Source organism: Natator depressus, chromosome 2 (assembly GCF_965152275.1).
Source record: "Natator depressus isolate rNatDep1 chromosome 2, rNatDep2.hap1, whole genome shotgun sequence".
Classification (NCBI taxonomy): Eukaryota; Metazoa; Chordata; order Testudines; family Cheloniidae; genus Natator; species Natator depressus.
Window position 1 is genome coordinate 115191121 of NC_134235.1, and position 16713 is coordinate 115207833.

A 16713-nucleotide genomic window follows, 5' to 3' on the forward strand; every position below is an offset into this window, starting at 1 on the left:
TAGTTTTAACTTTCTCAAAAGCACTCTCTTTGTGCTGAAACTTTCTATGCTTAGTCTTAGTTCAGTGATAATTTCACTCCTTAAAAATAATTAAGTATAGCAAGCGACAATTTATGTTTTAGAAGTTGTTTCAGAGTATTGCCCAAATGGGAGTAGTCCAGGTCTGAATAGAATGGGTAGTATTGATCAGATAGTATTCGGTGTTCTCTTTATTAAAGTTCAAAACAGGCAACCATTTAGCCTAAAAAAATAGTCCTTCCCCTGGGTTAGACAGACACTGAACTTGTTCGAGTAGGAGGAGGAGTTTTCTGTTTTTTAGAAAAATAAAAGAAAATTCAGGGAAGCTGTTTCAGAGTTATGGTGCTATAAAAATATAAATGTTAGAAAAGTCTTCTCACTTTTCTTTTTTTGCTCTCTCAACTTGGACAGGATACTTTTAAAAGTTCAAACTTTTTAATTGATCTAGTAAACCTGAGAAATAGAACATAATATAGAAACAAGATTTGTTTTAGAAATCAGAAGATTTTTAGTTTTCAAATGGGCAGGGTTGGTGTCCCTAGTCTCTGTTTGCCAGAAGCCGGGAATGGGCAAGAAGGGATGGATCACTTGATGATTACCTGTTCTGTTCATTCCCTCTGAGGCACCTGGCATTGGCCACTGTCAGAAGACAGGATACTAGGCTAGGTGGACCTTTGATCTGACCCACTATGGCCGTTCTTATGTTCAAACTTGTTAGCATTTGCTACGTAAATCCAGTCATATTGATGCATATTATGATGTATAGTGGATCTCCATTTATGATGTAATGTGCATCAAATGCATCTCTTAATATCCTATTGATCATCTAGTACTTGATACTAGCTTACCATTAGAAGGGGAGAGGGTTTTTTTTGTTGTTTTGTTTTTGACCAAGCATTCTTTCAGATTATTTTCTGTAGACCGATTCCACCACGCATCCATCCATCGCCCAAAAGCAAGACATTTTAGGAGTGGTTTGGAGTTCTAAACCTACTGACCAGAATAGATTGGAAAGATGGAGGGAGGAAGATGCTGGGATGGCTATCAAGGTTTTGCCCCCCTGGGCCTGGCTTAGGGACTTAGTCTTAGATGTCTACCTCTGGCTGGTAGGTGTCTGAAAAACTAAATGCTGTGTTGCTCAAAGAATGAAGGTGCAAGTCTGTCACTTTTCTCCCACTCCATCTCATGGCTGCTGTGAGGAATGAGGTATTTACCCCTTCCCCAGCCTGTTCTTTGGTTGCTCTTCTATGAAGAATATGCAGTGCTTGTCTCTGCTGCTCCTCAGAACCTTCCCCAGCAGGAGCAGCCCAAAAAAAAAAAAAGTAAGTTTCTTGGCAGTTTCACTGCTGCCCATAGGGTTCTGTATATTAGCAGTGAAACTGACCAGTGGCTTGTTAGTTTAGTTGCTTGGGAAACCTGTAAGCAAAAGAGGCACTGAAGGTGTCATCTCTTAGTAAATTGAGGAAGACACTCTGCATTGATTTACAATCCACATTTGGAAGGTTATCTTCACAATTGCAAAGACTAGAAACTGATGCTGATTTTATTTTAGATGAAAGCCCCAAACTTGCCTCAAAAGAGGATTTTTCCCCCAAGTCTTTGTTCGATGAGTAGACCTAGGCTTTTATATTACAGCCAGATATCTTTAGTATATTGTAATTTGAGAGTCACAGCACTGCTAGAAGTTTGTCTAGTGTGGAAACTTTGAGAGCTGGAGCTCTGCTAATAATAAATAAAATAATAAAACAACATTACACCTACTCCATTCTGTTTGCTCCTGGATTAAATTCCACAAGACACTATGCCATCCCTAACTGTGAAGTATGAGTACTTGTGGGAGAGCTAGATATGGTTACAGGCCTGACTAGGATTCTGTTTATATTAAATTCTCAAATTTAACTTTACATTAAAGTGTCTGCATAGGGTATCTGTTATATTGTTTGTTAAAAGTTTCTATTTGACCCTTGCTGGTGACTTCTAATGAGACTTTAAAGAATTAGGAAATATAAAAAATATTAAAAAGAGATATTCCTTTCCTTTGGAGTAATTCGTTATATTTCAAGTCTGCACTGATATCTGGCCAAGCAATAAAAGTTTCAGGTAACTTAAAATGAATCTTCAGCAGACTTTTTATCCCTGAGGCTTTCAGTTTTTGAACTAGACGTTGGTCTAGAATGTAAATATAGCTGAGGAAATTCCCTCCAGTTCATGTTTTGCCCATATGAACTGAGATCCTCGCATCTAACACTTCTAGAATATCAAGACCATAGCTATCAGTGAGGGGGAAGAAGAGAATCAAACTATAAATGGAAGAAGTTAACAGTAGGTTTTTTAGAAGGGAGTCTTTTCTGAATTAGTAAATATTTCATCCTCTCTCTACATAACACTGCGCCTCGTCTCGCTAAGTAAAAGCATGATGAAATTGGAAAACCTTTTTATTTTATAATTGGTCACCAGAGTGGATTTCCGATAGGTGAGGTACTACATTATATAACTTATTACTCACCACAACTTTAGTTGATAGAGAAATGTAATTTTGTTCTCTTTTTTTCTTTCTTGATGAAGCCTTCAGGCCTCTTCCCATGTGACCTATCTCTTTTGTTTGTTCGGATTCTATATCACCATTTACTCCTTCTGCCCCAATGTTTTGGATCATCCTAAATAACAATCTGTAATAGCTGTGCCATTCTCTTTGGCAGTCTGTTGGCTTATAACTGATATGCTCCATTAAGACATTATTTTTATTCACAATAATAGACAAGGAGAAACGTCAGCACATTTATAAGGCCTCCTTTGGAAAATGACTTTCACCGTTAGCATGTTTTGTACATTGATAAATGCAAAATGTTGAGACTCTCTAACATTATTACTTGACCAGAATTATTTTGAAGGAAAAGTGCTGTGTAGTAAAAACAAGTGTGCCTATGCACAGTGTTTTCAACTCTTTTTTTTTGCACTCCGTTTTAACAAATAGTTCTTTTATCTTTTGTGCCTAAGACTTAAAGAAAAACCACAGTGATTTTTATATATATATAAATTTGACCTTGCATAAGTATTTTCTAATAAGAAGAATATCTGAATCCCAGAGCAGCAATTATTTTCTGATCTGTACCTGTTGCAATTTCAGTATTTCTATAGCGGGCGGTGGTTCAGACTTCACTCCTCGGAAGCTTCTATTTTGGGAGGAATTGACGCACAATAAAATGGAAGGACACTTGAGCTGCATTTTAGGGAATAGCAAAAGCAGAAGTATTAAAAGTTAGTTTTAAGGTAAATTTGTGTGCATTAGGAGAAAACTATTGTCTTTACTACTGTTTTTGGTCAGTAATGTCCAAGATTTTAAAGCTGGTAGCTAGTGCCCATTGCCTATGACACTGTATCTTGAAATGCATTTGCCTGGGAACTGTTTTCCACATTAACCCCAACCACTTTTGATGCTTTCTACTTATGTGCAGCTGCTACCTGATTAACACCTTGTGTAGCCATGCACCTGCAGTGCCTTTGGCCTCAAATCTCTGCACTGAAACTATTAACCATCTACATCAGTGTTTCCCAAACTTGGGATGCCGCTTGTGCAGGGAAAGCCCCTGGCGGGCCAGGCCGGTTTGTTTACCTGTCGCGTCCGCAGGTTCGGCCGATCGTGGCTCCCAGTGGCTGCAGTTCGCCGCTCCAGGCCAATGGGAGCTGTGGGAAGTGGCGTGGGCCGAGGGATGTGCTGGCTGCCCTTCCTGCAGCCCCCATTGGCCTGGAGCAGCAAACCGCAGCCACTGGGAGCCACGATCGGCCGAACCTGCAGACGCGGCAGATAAACAAACTGGCCCGGCGCACCAGGGGCTTTCCCTGCACAAGTGGTGGAACAAGTTTGGGAAACACTGATCTACATTATACTTTTGGTTTAATTGGATGTTAATTGCATGACAGATGCAGATATCGTAGAAGGTGGTTCAGGAAAGGTGTGCATGCAGGATAGAGCACAGTGACTACATTTAATAATACACATTTTTATTCTGGGTTTGTGGTCACCAACTAACTGTATGTGTTCAACAATTCCAGACAATATCTGCAGTAAAGTAGAAGGGAGGACAGTTTCTGTTAAAATGGTGCTACACTTGGATGATAAAATGATTTCAATAAGACACTGAAAAATTACCGGAAAACTTCCTTCATAGTCTCCTACTTTTTCCCATTCCTGGAAGCACAGATTGAGTTTCTGCTGCTGCTGGTTGTTTGTTATTAAATACTTTTCACTGATATAATGCCTCTTTTTCAAGGATCTCAAAGAGCTATACAGAAGTGGTTAAGGAAAAATGGCATATGTTGTAATTCTGCTTCTCTGAAGGAATTTTTTTTCATAATTCTCATTCCTTGGTCCTGAGTTCTTGGTGCAACTTCCCAAGCTCTACAGGTTATTTATAGTTAGTGATGTGAGGTAAGAGCATGAGTTCAGGTAGCTTTGCAGTACCCCAGTGCGTAACCTTCCAATCAGATCCTGATATGGCAGGAAAAGAAGACATCCCCAGGAAAACAGAATGGTTGACAAATGAATGCCTCAAAAAAGCAGAACAATAACCATCAAGGTGTATGATAAACTCTCCCTCTGAAGGGCTCCCCAACAAACTGTGAGAGGAAGTGAGTGACTGAAATTTCTGCATGAAAATACCATGTAATTCTGCATTGAAATTATGTAATTTTTTCCCTTCTGTGAGCATTAGAGCTGATTGAAATGTTTTAACTGAAAACTCGTTTCAGTTTTACTTCAAAAACAAACTTTTTATGCAGGAAATTTTGAAAACAAAAACAAAAAAACTTTGAAATTTCCCACAAAAAATAATTGGTATTTTCCAAACAGCTCTTCTAAAGTGGCCATCTGTACTGGAGATTCGTTCCTGGAGAATAAGTAGCCTGAGGAGGAGGAGGGAATGAGTTTTCCAAAGGTAAAAACATAACAAGATGGCAGAAGTCGAACAGAAGAAGAAACGGACCTTTAGGAAATTCACCTACAGAGGTGTTGATCTGGATCAGCTCCTCCATATATCCTACGAGCAGCTGATGCAGCTGTACATTGCTCACCAGCGCACGCGTCTAAACCGCGGCCTGCGTCGTAAGCAACATTCCCTTCTGAAGTGCCTTCTCAAGGCCAAGAAGGAGGCCCCTCCCACGGAGAAGCCAGAGTTAGTCAAAACTCACCTGCGCGACATGATCGTCCTCCCCGAGATGGTGGGCAGCATGGTTGGTGTATACAACGGCAAAACCTTCAACCAGGTGGAAATCAAGCCCGAGATGATTGGCCACTACCTGGGCGAGTTTTCCATCACTTACAAGCCAGTGAAACACGGCAGACCTGGTATCGGTGCCATCCACTTATCTAGGTTCATTCCTCTGAAGTAAATGATGCTTCGGGAAAATGTTTTCTATATGTAAATAAAGAATATGCTCCTGCATTTATAAAATAAAAAAATAAAATTAAAACTGCAAGCAGTAACCAGGCTAAGGACAACAGTCTGAGTAGTAAGGTAGCATTGCTCCCCAAAGCATCAGGCTTAATATTTCTGTGGTCTGTAGGGCTTGGGCAAAAATCAAAACTTTAAAAATCTGGACATAAAGGACACCCCAAAAAGACTCTGGGGGCTGAAAATGCAGCTGAAGATCAGTGTAGCCCATCTTGACCATGCCCCCATTTCTCTGGTACACCAGCAGCAACAAGGATGTGTGGTTTTGGAGCTTTTATGTTGGCACGTGCCCTGTCCTTCCTGGGCCAGTTAAACTGGCTTTATTAACAGACCATGCTGGCTTTATAGATAGACTGTGCTGGCTGTTTTCTGTATGTAGTGTTTTGTAGCCGTGTTGGTCCCAGGATATTAGAGAAACAGGGTGGGTGAGGTAATATCTTTTATTGAACCAACTTTTGTTGGAGAGAGAGAAAAGCTTTCGAGCTCACATAGTGCTCTTCTTCAGCTCTGTGACTTACTCATTACAGGATTGGCTACAAGCATTGTCTTTGGTGAGAGATCTAAGGTACAAATTGACCTGAGATAAGTGACTGATCTTTTAGGACTGGAAGCAACCTCAATCTTATGTGATCTTTGGTGTATAGCAAGCAGCTATTACTAAGTCCAGCTTGCCTGGGTGGCAAGATAGACTGGAATGCCCAAGGGAACTGTCTGACTCCGTGCTAAAACTGCTATAGTGCTATAGTGGGTTGGTGAAATTTAATTATAGAACACACACCAGTTTCGGGTCTCTGCCCTGCTTCTTGACAGTCATGAACCACTACACAGAGTTTGACAATTGAACACCATAGAAATAAGCAAGCCGTTCTTTCTTCAATTGTTTGATGTGACTTTTTTAAAAAAATAGTTTCAAACACTGCGTCTTTGCATAAGTTAAAAAATAATAATAATAATAATAAAAGCAAGTCTGGATTGGGATGCTTCAGTTCTTTGAAACTATGGATCCAGAAACGTGCCCTTTTATTCTGCTAAATTGGTTTATATTGTGAAAAATCACATTTTGTAACAAAGTGTCAGCAGACTGAAGTTTAATCAAAATGGATTTGGGTAATCTCAGATGTTGAATTGCACTTACTTTGCAGGATTGGGGTTTTGCAGGAGCGGTGCCTAAGTACAAGAATTGGAATGTCAGCATGATGGTTGCTTGGAAACCATTTGAACAGCAAAAAAAAATTTTGGATGGAGACTGCAATTTCCGCCTCATGTGAAGCTGTCTTTGCCCTGGTCTTCACTACAAAGTTATGTCGGTATAACTACATTGCTCACGGTTGTAAAAATCCACACTCCTGAGCGACACAGTTATACCAGCCTTCCCCCACCCACCCCGTGGGTAGACAGTGCTATGTTGATGGGAGAGCTTGGATCAGGGGTGGCCAACCTGAGCCTGAGAAGGAGCCAAAATTTACCAATGTCATTGCCAAAGAGCCACAGTAATACGTCAGCAGCCCCCCATCAGCTCCCCTCCTCCCCCACTCCTAGCACCTCCCACCCACATCAGCGCCTCCCCTTCCCTCCCGATCAGCTGTTTCGTGGCATGCAGGAGGCTCTGGCGGGGGGGAGGGAGAAGGAGCAAGGGCACTGCAGGCTCAGGGGATGGGGCGGGAAGGTATGGAGTGGGGGCAGAACCTGTGGCAGAGCCAGGGGTTGAGCAGTGAGCACCCCCCCCCCCCGGCACATTGAAAAGTTGACACCTGTAGCTCCAGCCGCAGAGTCAGTGTCTATACAAGGAGTCGCATATTAACTTCTGAAGAACCGCATGTGGCTCCGAAGCCACAGGTTGGCCACCCCTGGCTTAGATGGTATTTGCAATAATAATATTAGGTAAAAAATATTCCAAGAGAATTAAAATTCTGTCCTTGTGTAATTTACCTAGAATAGACTCAGCAGTTTCTGTGGACAAATTCTGCCTTCCTCCCATTCACCCTTCCCCCACCCACTCCTCCACCCCCATATTTTTTGTCTCTTGTTCCTCTGGCCTTCTGCATTAATTTGTTGTGATGGTTTCAAACATCCATTATGATAATTTTAATGCAAGAGTTTGCACTGCAGGTTAGTTTGCTATTTTTGTTGCAGCAACTGTGTCATTTCTCAAAAAGAAAAGGAGTACTTGTGGCACCTTAGAGACTAACCAATTTATTTGAGCATAAGCTTTCGTGAGCTACAGCTCACTTCATCGGATGCATTCAGTACGAAAGCTTATGCTCAAATAAATTGGTTAGTCTCTAAGGTGCCACAAGTACTCCTTTTCTTTTTGCGAATACAGACTAACACGGCTGTTACTCTGAAATTGTCATTTCTGAAACCTTCTTGCTCAGGCTGACAATATAGCACATGCTGCCAGAACCATTTGAATCAACAGGAGCAAAAGGTGTAAGGTATTAATCTGCAAATAACTATTATGCCTGGAAGAGTTTATTTTTATTATTATTTATTAAAGGATATTCAGATACTCTACCCTCTCACTTGTAAATCCTGTACCATACGAGAATACAGAAGAATTTGTGCTGTGTTATTCTGCTTGGACTGAGAATCAATGTAATCATGATAATTAGTAGTCAGTCTGCAACTCACTATGAACCAAACAAAGGGATTTCCTTGGAGCAGCTATTCTCAAGAGAAAAACAAGTGTGTGCAAGAGAGGGCGTATGCTGTGCATGCTTCTGCATATTCTTGTTTCTTGCTACGTACAGTATGTGTGTTGCTATAATTTTAAGAGGGCTCAGTTGTTCAGAGGTACTGCAGCCAAAGTGTTACTGGTGGATTTTTGTGTGAGCATTGTTAAGATCTAGAAACATGAGAAGAGGATAAAGATTCAGAACTGAGGCTGTACAAAACAATCAGTTTTTATCTTTTGTAGAAGATGTTACATTGAGAAGGGCTAAAATATGTTAACTTTTTCTTCTTCCTTCCTTCCTTCCTTCCTTTTTTTTTTTTTTTTTTTTTTTAAACAAATCTTGGAAGAGTAGAATGGGTTGGGTTTAGAAACTGTTTACCTTATACCTCCCAAAAAGGAAGAGATGGTGAGCTTACGGTTAACATTCAGGATTGGATGTTAGGAGATACAGGTTCTCTCCCTGGCTTTGCCACAGACTTCATGTGTGACTTAAGGCTAGTCACTTGAACTCTCTGCTTCTGTTTTCTCAGTACTTACAGAGAAATTGTGACGCTAACTTTAATTTTTGTAGAGTGCACTGAAATATAGCACTGTCCATCCAAGGATGTATAGAAAGTTTTAATAATAGTAAATTGCAGCAAAATTTTGTCTTCCTACTACAGGTATTTGCACGTTTATGCCCCAATTTTGCAAAAGATTAAGTACATGTTTAATTTTAAGCACGTGAATAGTCCAGTTGATTAATTGGAACTACTCACATGCTTACAGTTAAGCATGTCCGTAAGTCTTTGCAGGACTGGGATATAAAATGGCATCTTACAGATTTACAGGCTTATAGAAGTTAGAGAAGGAAAAGATAACACCGGGTAATCCTTTAGTCAAGTCTGCTGCCCATACATGTTTGTTTCTTGCCATACACAGTGTTTAGACAGTAAATGTGAATTGTTGTGCCAGTTCTTAAATACATCAGTTTTCTTTCTAAACAACTGTTTTTGGTGTATTGAGTGAAAAACTAGAAAATGGATAATGAATCCATCATACATATAAAAGAGCAAAAGCAATCTGGGTCCAAACCTACAAACATGCATGTAATTAGTCCCATTAAAATCAGGGGGGCTACTCACCTTGGTAGAGTTACTCACATGAGCGTTTGCAGAATAAAGCTGGATAACGAACACCAGTTTTTTTTAAAAAAGACAGAAAGTGTATGTTAGGGTTGTATATCTTCCAGGAAAAAACCATTCCCAGAAAACCACTGAATTTTTTTTTTTTTTTCCTTTTAAGAAATAGATTATATTTAAACACACATGCACCCTGGCTGAAGAGCATTTTCCTTATCCAGTCATTCATTATCAAGCAACAAAATTAAACTAAATCTCAACATTTTTTGGTTATGTCTGCCCCAGAATAATTAAGCAGCTTCCCCTCAAAATCTTTCTAGGGCACCAGCTGCAAATGAGAATGAGTTTCCATATTTAATAAATTCTATTAACTATACACACATCCATGTAACATTATAGGTGAACGGGCCCTAATTAAAAGCACACACCATCTGCTGGTTTGTGGCAGCAGGGTAGCACTCCATAACCACCCCTGGTTCCTGTGATTGAAATGTATTATTTATGAGCTCTTACAAAAATATGTCACTTACCTCATGGAAACTGCATTAAGAGCTGGATGGCACCATCTAATGGTATGGTAGTGAAGCAGGTTGTTAATCTTTTTTCTTAAGAATATTCTTTTTGATATATATATAGGGTGGAGGGAGGGGTTAATGATCAGATTTCCAACAGTTTCATGTTGGACCTGAAGCTTGCATTTCATTTTTTTTATGAGATTGAAAAGTAACGTTTGAAAATATTAAGCTATTGGCGTGGTTTTCATTGTTTTTTACTTTCTGTGCAAAATGTTTAAGTTTGAGATAAATATGTTTATTGGTGTGAGGCATTTTAAATGGTGATAGACAATAATAGTGTGAATTACAAAGAGATCTGAAAAGGATCAGCATGCACCAAATACTTCTATTATCTGGCCTCTCATAAAAATATCTACTGGTCAATTGAGTGTCTTTTAACAAAAATGAAATTCATCTAGTGTTTGTAAAGGGATTTATTGCAGACTGAACAAAGATTATTTATTGGCTTTTGAATATGGTGAGAGAATTCTGATCTGTGTTTCAAATGGCCCTTGGGACCTAAAGTTTTGCACTTTTTTCTGTGTTGCCTTGCAAGGGCGGAGGCCACATTCTCTTTCCCACCTGTTAGTGGGACTAAGGGCACGGTTCCTCGCGTGGAAAGCAAAATGCACATTGAGAAAAATAAAACACCTTTTTGAATGGCTGATTCAGCAGCTCACCTTTGGTGACTTTCAGGTTATAAATTGATGTATGCAGTGGTTAGCATTTTGCCTGATGATCCTTGGAATGCCAGGAACAAGAATCAGTGCACTGATTCAAATCACTCTTGTGGTTCATATGACAAGAAAAGAGGAGATTGAAATATGAGTGCTACAGAGCACCAGGACAACTAGCATCCAGCAGAAGTAGTGCTGTTGTGCTGCTTAAGGCTTTTTCTTTGTAGTGCCAAGCAGTGCTGCATCTTAATAGCAATAACAGGCAGAGCAATAATGATTGGACTTTTCTTGTGGCTACTCGTATTGTTACAAGGAGACCTTTGGTATTAAAAAAAAAAGTAACCAGAGAGCATGTAATGACACCCTCCAGGTAGTTGTACTTAACTTTTAAAAAAAACACCAAAAAAAAACCCTGCCTTGGTGAAGAAAGTTTAGACAACACGGGGGCTTTCTATGTTTCTCTTGGTATTGTTAATTATTCTGTTTCCAGTGATGAAACCACCATCTTTCTTGCCACACATTAGGTAAGGGTGTGTAGAGGAGTAATTCTACAGTTTGTTTGCGATTCCACCATCTGTTTATAATCTACAATAACATTCGAGTCTGTTGGCCTAGAGAAATGTTTATACATCTCAGAGGTGATGTACACATGAAGAAAATTGAAGTATATGAAGCACAAAGTTCTTCCACATTAAGTTCTAGTGAAGCTGGTTTTACAGTTCAAGGCCCTGACCACTGCTTTATAGTATTGACTAGGGCATGTTAGGATTTAACCTGAACAGAGAGAGAGAATATAAAGTTTGAACCAGATAAATGGGCGATTAGTGTGTACAACTGTTTGTTAATATCCTCAACAGCATTTACTACAGTAGCCAAACACTTTAAAACTTGTTTTGATGTCAAAACTCATACACTTATGGATGCTTTTTTTTTTAACAATGTCTAGAACATATGCCATCAGAAGGATAAGAGATGCCTTCAGAGAAAACAAACATTTAAAGGATTCAGAAGAGATACAGACACTAGTGAATAAAGCAAGAACAAACCTAGAGATTATTCATCGACAGGTAAGCATACTTTAGTTCATCTCTTTTGCTTAAGAATTGTAAAATGCTGAATAACATGTTCTCCCCTAAAGGGTGTAAGTCCCATCCCAGTTTACGGAAGGGAAAGAGAGATCCTATACAAGTATTATTGTTCACAAATGGTTCACAAAGGCAGAGTAAGGGAGTGAGTGACTGGCACAGTATTCAGTTCTCCTTGATTGGAAAGATTTAAGCATGAGTCCCATTAGTACTAATGGGATTCTACATACTATTCTCTAAACTCCTTTGCTGTCCCTCTTTTTTCTGCTCTTCAGTCCTCTGCTGCCATGTGTTTTTTCTTTCCTTTGCTTTTCCCTGTGTTGTGTTTTCTCTTGCTTTCTTATGTCCATCTCCTCATCCCTTCTTTTCCTCCTTCCCCCATCACTGGCATATTAATATGCTCAGGGGAGTGCCAGTAGCTTACGCCTCCTTTACTCTGTTTTTGCCCAATTTGAGGCACAGTCCAGTATGGTGTAGAAGCAGAAGCATATCCAGCCTTAACATTTTTTAATAAGTTTGTGAAAATATTTTTTGCCTGTTTGCACGCCAGATATCATTGATTCCTGTCCACTGTGTTCACACCACTAAGGGCTAAGGAGGGTAGCTAGATGATTCCTTGGAAAACACATCAAACTTAACTGATTAATTTTATACATAATGTATGATAAGAAGTTGTATCTGTAAGTTCCCTCTAGCCTCTTACTTCAGAAATAGAGCCTAGCTTACCATTTTCTTTCAGTCCTCATGATTATTTTACATTTATTTACATTTTGTAGGCTTTCTTTGCAAGGAAAGGGGCTAGAAAGATTTTTATTTCAAGCGAAAGCTGAGATTGTTCTTCAAATTTATTTCTCCCACGTCAGGGAGGGTCTGAGGCTGCAGGCTTTATGGGGCCAAAGGACAGCTCTAAATTAAAAAGCTGGAAGACCGCTTGCTAAGTAGAGTCAACCATTAACCATTCAATAACAGCAGAAGAATACCTCTGATATTATTTATTGAAAGAAGGTTTGTTCTTTGGTGGGGGAGGAGGTCCCACTCATATGACCTGCTGTTTGGCGCCAGCAAGCCGCAAATGGTTCAAATTCATAGGTGTCTTCTAATTTTGGGTGCCTTAACATTTAGGTATCCAACTGGACACACCTATGACCTAGCTTTCACTGGTCCCATTAACCTAAGTGGAGCTGTTGGTGCTCAGGTCGGGCCTGTGTCAAGTTCAATATTCTCAAATTGAGGCAATTATATTTGGAGGCCATACTTGGGAAAATTTGGTCTTTGGTGATTTGGTCCAAGGTATCACAGTATGTCTGTGACAGAGCTTGGAATAAAACCCTGCTCTCCTTATTCTGAGTCCTGTGCTTCAACCATATAATATTTATGTGACCAGTCCTCCAAAATCTCAATGGGGCTTTGCAGAATTGGGTCTTGGATCTTATTTCATGTCAGTTGACATGGTGGAGAAAGGAAGAAAGCACTTTTTCTAACCTAGCTGGTGAAAGAACACACAAAATTGGTTAGGTCCTTCAAATATGTGCTTTTGTTGTTTTGATGCCTAAAGAAAAAAGGAGCAGGGAGATAACAGTAGCAAGTTAGGTTAATCTCTGTTCTACATTCCCACTATCTCGTTTGGTTCCTGTTTATAAAATAATAGGCACCAGGTAGCCACTAGCAAATACAGTTGTCATATTTTTAAGCGACATTGTCACAAGACGACCATTCAGTCTTTGTTTGGATCCATGAAAACATTTGTGTTTAAAGTTTATTCAAAACACAATAATGACTGTTGTCATGACATCAACAGAACCATTTTAATCCATTCATTTTGTTCGCCTTGTTACTCTGAAGTATTCACACACAAAAATGAATTTAATAAGAGATGATCTCGTAATTGTCAATCTAGAAATAATCCTCTAGGGCCATATTTTGCCTTCAGCTATGAACATGCAAATCCCGATGAAAATGGCTCAGACATATAAAGACACAATTACACCTGTCGGGGGAAATTTTCAAAGGCACAAAGGGCATATAGTTAAGGCGAAGATTTTGTCACCGATATTTTTAGTAAAAGTCACGGACAGGCCACGGGCAAAAAAGAAAAATTCACGGAAGCTGTGACCTGTCCATGACTTTTATTTAAAAATATCACTGATAAAATGGGGATCTGAAGGTCCCCACACTGCCTGAAGCAGGGCAGGGGCTGCAGGGTACCCCTGCCGCCTGCAGCTCCGGGGGATCCCCCACTGCCTGTGGGGGCCAGGAGCTGTGGGGTGCCCCACCTCTGGTGTCAGCCAGGAGCTGCAGGGTACCCTGCCACTTACGGCGGCTTGGAGCTCCAGGGGCTGCCAGAGGCGGCGGGGGTACCTCACAGCTCCCTGACCCCATGGGCAGCGACTTCCATAACTAAATCGTAGCTTTACACATAGGCACTCAACTCCCACTGATTTTCAGTTTGGATTTTCACATTTGAAAATCTCCCTCTTTATATTTAAATTTTAAAGTAGTCTTAATTTGTAATGGTTTGATACACATAACTTAAATGCATTGTAAATCAGCAAGATCATTTAGAGATCTATATTTTTCTCTTCTACAAAACCATTTGTCTGTTTCTCAGTTTTGTTCTTTAATTTGTCTTCACTATCTTCACCTTACATTTGCTGTAGGAAGACCTTAATCAGTTACTAAGTCTATAGCTTTTAAGAGCTTTTACTCTCCAGTGGGGTTTCTTTCATGTTCTAAGCAAACCTGCTGATTCAAAAAATGTCTTTAATTCGATTGCATTTGAGATCACTCTGTGTACGATTTCAGGGAAAAATATATTTAAAAAGCAGGGGATTTTGTAGAAATGGAAGGGGAAATTCTTGTCAGATATGGAATATTTTCACTATTTTGGAAGTGTTAATTCTATCTAAGCATTTCTTTGGACACCCTTTTAATTTTTTTCTTCTTTCAGACAAGATAGAATCTCTCTAAGTCTGACTGTCAAATGGTGTATATGTATCTATATACAGATATATTTTTATTGGAGTAAAAATAATAGCAGATGGTATGTGGTGAGGCTTCTCTTTAAAAACATAATCTAATAGAAGGAAATGAGTTTAGCAAGTGAATTTCAGAGATGTCTGAGCTGTGGGGGGCTTTGAATGTTGATATTTGGGATAACTGAAGCTGAATTAGTCTCTATCAAATGAAAAATATATTGCTAAATAAGCAAAAGTCATTGTCAGTGTTTTATTGTGGAAGAAATTATATACGTCAATGCTGTCAGCACTTCATCTATAAAGCAAGCTCTAAATATTAAGAAACAAGTCTCTGCTTTGTCCTAAAGTACACACATAAATTAGGGTGAAAGTACAACAGACCTAGAGTTTCTTCCATTCTGTGTCACACTTACAATCATCTGTTCCATGAAAAACACCGTTTTTGCGTGACTCACATTTCTCTAACATCTTGATTGTTTATTTTCAGTCTTATTTTAATTGAACAATTTAATTAATGAAGTGAACTGACATAAAATAATGGGTTTATATTTAAAACCAACCCTAAAACATATATAAATTGTTTTGGTTTTTAAACACAAAAGCAATGAAGCAAATATTAGATGTAGTGTGCATTTTTGTAAGTTTGGGGATTTTATTATAATATAGCACATCTGGTATTGCTGACTTTTTCATTGCATGTCGATAGAAATTAAATAATATCCCAGCTTGCTGACAATTTGTTGTTACTGTGAAATCAAATTTACATGCTAATTTATGGTTTAGTCATCAAAGTGACCATTGAAGTATAAGGTTCATAAATAACAATTTGAATCAGTCTAGTGGGAAATGTGAAATAGTGACAGATTACTGTCATTTCATGTCAGTTACCACAGTATTTTCCTGAATGTTTTAAAAGGAGCTTTATAAAGCTATAAAGCATGGAGAAACATTAATCTCAACCTCTGTCTTCCCACACTTTCCTAGTTATTGGTTTTGATTTGAAAATAGGATGGGTAAGGGAGGGAGCAGCTCACAGATTCTTTTCTGCCCATAGCACATGGTATGGAGGTTTTTCTTGTGTCTGGTCTGCTAACAGCAGAGAAGGGGATTATACGCTGTGACCAGCGTAATGTCATGATTAAAAGAGTGGAAAAGTTGCAGTTGTTAATGCCAGCATACAGTCAGCTCTAGAAGAGCACGGTAACTTTGATGTAAAATCCTTTGTATGTGGAATGAGTTCTACTGTCACCACTAGCGTGATATGATGTCTGCCACTTGCTTATCAAACTATTTCTATTTATGCTCCCATGACTTCTCTGAAAAACTATTACTACTGTTTGAACATGAGGGGGATTGGAGAGGCTTCCCTGAAAAAAAAAATATTGCTTTTTTTTAGATTGAGAGTTTATACAAGCCACTTTGAAGGCTCATTTGTGTTGTGTGTGTTCAAGTCCTAGCTAGTTCTCTTCATGACATCGCAACAGCCTTTGATTTTCACTGCACCAAAATGAAAATCTGTATGGGACCAGTGTGTTTTGGTTAAATGCCTATTTTAATCCACAAAACTATTTATTATTATTTGTTTTCATCCTACAAAAGACTTCTTTTTAGCCTTAGATTGAAACTTGAAGGCTTTAGTCTTCTAGCTCTACATTTAAGAAGGAATTACTCTGGATTTCCCACCAGATATGAAGACTACAGTACCAATTATTCTTGTTTTGACATCATATCACTGAAGTACCCTTCAGTAAAAAGGTTTGGACGCCTCATTGCTTTTGCTTGTTCTTTCACGTAGTCCAAACTGAGGAGAATTGTGCTTTATACAGAAGATTCTCTTGCAGGGTGACCAACAATACATCATAAACTTCTGGAGGAGCACTACGTGAGGGTTTCCCTGATTAGTGTTGTCCTCCAGGTATAGCCATACTCTGAGTGAACAGATGGAGAGTAATGACTCCTCTCTTTAATATCGTTTGAATTGTTTGGCTTTGCTTTCTTACGTATATAAATGGAACTGTAAGAAGAACGTTTGTGAGCTATGACAACTCTATTTAATGGGCTGTGCTTATAATACTAAGTACCAAACACTTAAAATATTTTTCACATTCACAGCATATAATAAACCTCTTCTAATCCTTGCAGTATTCTTTGGGGTTGGT

The 16713-nt window shown here is 39.1% G+C and overlaps 1 protein-coding gene and 1 pseudogene across 1 annotated transcript in view; both read left to right on the forward strand.

Annotated features, from left to right (window-relative positions):
- LYRM4 (LYR motif containing 4) overlaps positions 1-16713 on the forward strand; it is a 140714-nt gene that overhangs the window by 27089 nt on the left and 96912 nt on the right. Inside the window, 1 exon segment of the mRNA XM_074944921.1 lies at positions 11441-11561. Within this exon segment, the coding sequence (XP_074801022.1) occupies positions 11441-11561 (121 nt within the window).
- On the forward strand, positions 4921-5501 carry LOC141981522 (small ribosomal subunit protein uS19 pseudogene; annotated as a pseudogene).